Source organism: Triticum urartu, unplaced genomic scaffold, assembly GCF_003073215.2.
Source record: "Triticum urartu cultivar G1812 unplaced genomic scaffold, Tu2.1 TuUngrouped_contig_5578, whole genome shotgun sequence".
Taxonomy (NCBI): domain Eukaryota; kingdom Viridiplantae; phylum Streptophyta; class Magnoliopsida; order Poales; family Poaceae; genus Triticum; species Triticum urartu.
In genome coordinates, this window is record NW_024116263.1 from 126 (window position 1) to 5,412 (window position 5,287).

Sequence of the window (5,287 nt, forward strand, 5' to 3'; positions counted from 1 at the left end):
TTCTTTGATTGCCCGTTGGCTAGAGTTCTTTGGCGTACGATTCATATTGCTTTTAATCTTCCTCCACCGACTTCTGTCATTGCTTTATTTGGGACATGGCTTCATGGGGTTGGGCCTGTTCTCACAAGACATATTCGGGTTGGAGTTTGCGCTTTGTTATGGACTATCTGGAATTGCAGAAATGATTTGGTTTTTAACAGAACATCACGGATTCATTTTTTGCAGGTTATTTTCCGAGCTACGGCACTGATCCGTTCATGGTCGCTACTCACTCCGATGGAGGCCAGGGAGCATTTGGTTACAGGATCTATCCGTTGGGAGATGGTCGCTCGGGATATCTTCAACCGGTTTGGATGGCGGTCATGTAATATGATAGGCAATTAGTTTCCCTATCTATTGTTAGCCAGCCGGTTGTGGCATTTTTTTTGTGCTAGTTTGTATATCTAACCGCCTGGAGCTCTGTGTGAGCTGCATTTCTCTTTTTCCTTTTGGTTTAGCTGGAGACTGTGGAACCTTGTTGGCACTTTTGCCTTTTTTTGTTTAATAAGATGGCCGTATGCATCGTTCTGATGCAGAGGCCGGGGAGCCCCCCCTTTTCGAAAAAAAAATTATCGTGTGTACATTTACAGGCTAAAGGCTTTAAAGTATGGATCTGCAAAGAAGTAGCTACAATTTTCAAGAATAATTCATCGAGGGCCGATAGAAAATTTCATATAAAAATAAACACTACACAAGTGAATACACACATATTCATCCAGCACATTAGCCTACTCAAATATGAGTACCAGGAACCAAAAAGTCATGTCAAACAAAAGAAATAACAATACAATGTACTCCCTTCGTTCCGAAATAATTGTCGTTGGAGGGGTTTTCCGACCAGGTGAAAACGAGTGAAATTACCAAACTGCCCCTCCACCACCCACCGATTTGAAATCGCACGGGCCGTCGTCTTCCTCCGTCGCTCCTCCCCTTCGCCAGGCTCCTCCGTCGTCCACATCTCCGGCGCCCTTCCCCGCCGGTTGCCTGCGGCCGCAGCTCCGAATCCTTCCCCGCTGGCCGCGTATCCCTCGCTGGCCGTCTCCCTCCACTCCAACCGAGAGCTCGAGGTCAGCCGCCGCTGCTGCTCGCTGCTCCTTTCTGCTCCTGCATACGCACAATGATTTTGATCAGAATTGCTTGGATTTCTGCTGGATGAACACAGAGACAAAATAATTACTCCGTGTGTCCCTCTTCTGCTGGATGAACACAGAGTAATTATAATTATTCTGCTGGATTTCTGCTAGAGTAGCATACAGAATAAATTTTGGATTTCCTGTAATTTTGGAAACATCTTTATTGAACAGGAGTACTAGTATGAACAATAGTTTGATACACCAATGCTGCAAAACCTGCAATGCATCACTGGCATGTTACTTGTTCATCCAGTAGGCGTCCATGTTCCATTTGCTACTGGGACTGTGGAGCATATTAGCATTGCCCAGTAGCCATCCCACGAGCCGCCAACTCTCTACAGCAGAAATTCGTTCAAAATAGGCCGGTAGCTGGAATGTTAGGAAACAGGGAGATGTGGTGACCGTGACAGGTACCTGAACCATTGTAAACTGGAATATCTCTTCTTCCTCCGGGCGAGCTCCTCGGACTCAGACTCTCTGCTTAAACTGGTTCTGCCGGCACAATGAGATCGAGGGCATAACCTTCATTAAAATTTGGACAGAAGAGACTAGTACTCGTGAATTTATTTAAGCGGCCAATTTGAACAAATAAAAGGATGACAAGGGGAAAACCTCTTCGACCCATAGTCTGCTTAATATCTCTCTTTCTTTGTGGCCAAGCAGCACTCTGTAAGTCGAATGGAGCACTAAATGGCAGAATGATTAGCTAAAATGAATGTGAAATGTGAATAAGCCAATTCATTCTATTAGCCCTGTTTGTGTAGAACAGAATAGAATAACAATTTGTCTATTCTTTTATTAATGGTTTTCTACCAAAAAGCATTGTACTCTGCACCTGTATGGGTTCAGGAAATTGCAACCAGGACACATTCAAAATTTCAAAGTATTACCCAAATTGCCACATGTAACGAGGGTTAAGCCAAAAGGCTCTTTGTGACAGGTTTCTTTCCGACGAGCCATTAGATCATACCTGAAAATAGTTGCATGACCACAGCAGCAAGCTTCAACATAATTATTCAGCCGTAGATCAGCAAGACAAAGTTGGCTAACGCTGCTCGACCACCAAGGATAGAGTCCGGATGTCTTATATTGTGAGAAAATCACACTTCACCAACAGCTAGCTGCAGAACATGATTTTTACTCCATACTCCATTTGTATGTGTATATTTCTACTACTCCATTTGTATGATCACTCTCTGATACTCCATAATCCATAATAATCCCAAGAGAAGAGAAGCGAAGCGAAGAGAAGAGAGCAAGAGTAGAGAAGAGAAGAGTAAGAGAAGAGAAGAGAATTCTTTGCACTGCTCCTCTTCCTACTCCAAGAACTACTCCTACTCTTAACAGAAATAAATTAAGTTAATTAACTTAAAAAAGATTTTTCAGTTAATTAACAGGAGTAGTTCTAAGGTGCAGAGTAGTTTCAGTTAATTAACAGGAGTAGTTCTAAGGTGCAGAGTAGTTTAGTTAATTAACTATTCCTACTCCTAAATTTAATTTACTGAAGAGAAGAGAAGTGAGTAGAGGAGAAGTGAAGAACACTAAATTCCTACACTAAATTACTCAAGCCTTGCTAAATAGCAAATCCTATACTCCAGCACATAAAAGTTCCTACAGAGCAAGCAATTGGCTTTCTTCCAATTAGCTTGATACTCCACAGATTAGGTTGCAGCAAAAATGCACTACAGAGCAAACAATTACTCCAAACAAGCACCATTGATCAGCATCCTACTCCTGAAAACAAGCACTATTTGCACTTACAAATTCGGTGTGAATTACTGTACAGTAACACTGATCATGGGAGTACAAATTCGGTGTGAATTACTGGACACCTCCTTTACACAGAACAGTTTGCAACAATGCTAATAACTAGCTGGCACTTAAAAAAATCCATGGATTCAACCCAACTAAGCTTGAGTGTGTGATTGTTTACCAGTGGTAACCATCTTGACCATTTTTGGCTGGCTGGTAATAGCATTTGTTTTATTTTGTGGACACAAAAACAACCCTAGCCACACAAAAAACAATAGGGAATATACATTCTTTTTTCCTTTTGTTTTTGAGGGGAGAAATATGCATTCTGTTGGATGGCTTCCGTGACTAAACCTGATTTTCAACACCTTTGAACAAAGTCATGGTATAAATAAAGAGAATGAAAGAAAATATCTGAATATGACAACTACTCCAGTAAAACATAGTGAAAGTGCAATTAAACTACTGTGCTGAATTTGGTTCATAGATACCCGCAAGATTTAGGATTCTCAAACAGAATAAAACCCACAAGATTTATTCAGCACAAATAACCCAGTAAATTCCTACACTACTAAACAAGAGCAGTACACTACTGCTGCACTTGCTACTCCAGTAATTGGAAGCAATACTCCAATACTGTTGTATTGGAAGCAATGCTGCAGTAGTTCAAGCAGTACTTCGGTACTGTAGTTCAGTGGAGTAGCTGTAAAGAATTAACACTAAGCATCAGCAAGTTGTACAGAATTAACAAAATTAAGAAAGCATCAGCAAGTTAACAAGCTACTGAAAAACTACTGCAATCAAAACAGTACTGCAAAATTAAAATTCAAAATTTGCAAAATTTTGTAAACTGAATTTTTTGCCAAGGAAACAAAATTCACCTAAGAGCTACTGCAAGCAGGTCTACTTGCTTTTGGGGTGTTTTTGCACAACCTGTTTGTCTGCCATGCAAGAATGTGTGCTAAACCAATCTGTCTAAAGCAAGCAAGCACCAAACAATTTGCCTGCTAAACCTGTCTGCTCCAATCTGTTTGTTGAAGTCTACTTGCACAAATCCGTCTGCTGCTACTTGCTCCAAGAACAAGAAGAGAAGAGAAGAGCAGCAATCTTGCACAAATCTGTCCGCTACTGCTTGCACAAATGTCTACAAGGTCTACTGCTCCAAGCAAGCAAGCAGAGCAAGAGAAGATGACAGGAGAAGGGGAAAAAAGAGACCTTTTTACTCCGGCGAGCTCCTTGCTGAGCTCCTCCACCTGCATCTTTGCCTTGAGCGCGTAGCCGTCGGCGGACACGGGGTCTCCGCGCTTCCACCCTGGCGGCACCCAGTACGGGTCGGCGCCGACCTCCCGGCGCAGGGCCGCGAGCTCGTCCGGCTCGAGCCAGTACTCCATGGCGCCGTCGGCGTTGTGGCAACGGCGGATGCGCTCGGCCTCCTCCGTGGCGCCACCGGCGTGCTTGAGGACGTGGTCCAGGCACACCACCGCGACGGCCTCCTCCCCATCTCCCGCCTCCGTCGCCAGATCCAGAGTAGGCGCATCAAAGCTTGACCTCGGATGTGGGGTGGGGTGCGAGTGGACGACGGGTGTGAGTGGAGGCGGAAGAAAGATGGCGACGACGGGGAGAGCTGGCGGCCCCCTGGCCGAGGTGGCCGGCGAGCTGGGTGAGGTGGTGGCCGGCGAGGTGGTCGAGGGGGTGGCAGAAGAGGGGCGAAGGGGAGAGAGGGCGACGAGAGCAAGAGTGAGTGGACAGCGACGAACGGCGCGAGGGTAAAATGGAAAAGTGCGTTAATTTCGTAACGTGGCTGAACTTGTACTGGAGTTGTCCAACGACAATTATTTCGAAACAGAGGGAATACAAACTAAGAACTTACATACATGAAGAGAACTACATACAACAGCCTAACTATAGAACCTATGAAGGTAAAAGCAGAAATAAAGATAGCTATTAATATGATAGATAGTGCCTTAAAGCATGTGCAACAAAGCATTACGTACTACAACCACTCACACTTGCTCCATAACAAACCCATGAACACGACGCCCCTAACAAGACCGTCTGGCTCAATGCTAACAAGAGATACATGACCAGCTTAATAAAAAAGGAGAAAATCAAGGGAAATGTAAGAAACGAAAGAACCTCGAATCATACACAAACAATATGATAATACCATGCATACATCTAGGAAGAGAAGCATGATAAGATGAATGGAAAAACCTATAAATCAACCTAAAAAATTTGCAAGGAAACTGAAGAACCCCAAATCCCTATGATGAACAACATACCAACAATCTACCAACCTATGAGATGCATGGAAAGCCATAAAAAATACTCACAAAAAGGATTGAATGGGGAAATAATGGAGA

At 43.7% G+C, this 5,287-nt stretch overlaps 1 protein-coding gene and 1 long non-coding RNA gene across 2 annotated transcripts; one reads left to right on the top strand and one right to left on the bottom strand.

Moving 5' to 3' along the window:
* Positions 1–672: 672 nt before the first annotated feature.
* On the bottom strand, positions 673–4,551 carry LOC125529401 (protein AMEIOTIC 1-like). The gene is made up of 5 exons (XM_048693815.1): positions 4,140–4,551; positions 1,785–1,858; positions 1,587–1,694; positions 1,389–1,507; positions 673–1,143 (listed from the first exon to the last, which is right to left on the bottom strand). Exons 1-3 carry the CDS (start codon positions 4,313–4,315, stop codon positions 1,654–1,656), a joined length of 291 nt encoding a protein of 96 aa, XP_048549772.1. The 5' UTR covers positions 4,316–4,551; the 3' UTR covers positions 673–1,143; positions 1,389–1,507; positions 1,587–1,653.
* LOC125529402 lies at positions 2,242–3,339 on the top strand. The gene is made up of 2 exons (XR_007292618.1): positions 2,242–2,582; positions 2,624–3,339. It is a non-coding gene; the product is annotated as an uncharacterized LOC125529402 (long non-coding RNA).
* Positions 4,552–5,287: the final 736 nt, after the last annotated feature.

Bases quoted from the DNA above. Each gene is read 5' to 3' on its own strand.
- LOC125529401 (XM_048693815.1), bottom strand. From the start codon at position 4,315: ATGGAGTACTGGCTCGAGCCGGACGAGCTCGCGGCCCTGCGCCGGGAG. The intron at 1,859-4,139 runs GTCTCTTTTTTC...TCTGCCATTTAG, and splicing joins GAGCTCGCCGGAGTAAAAAG to TGCTCCATTCGACTTACAGA. The intron at 1,695-1,784 runs GTTTTCCCCTTG...ATTTTAATGAAG, and splicing joins GCAGACTATGGGTCGAAGAG to GTTATGCCCTCGATCTCATT.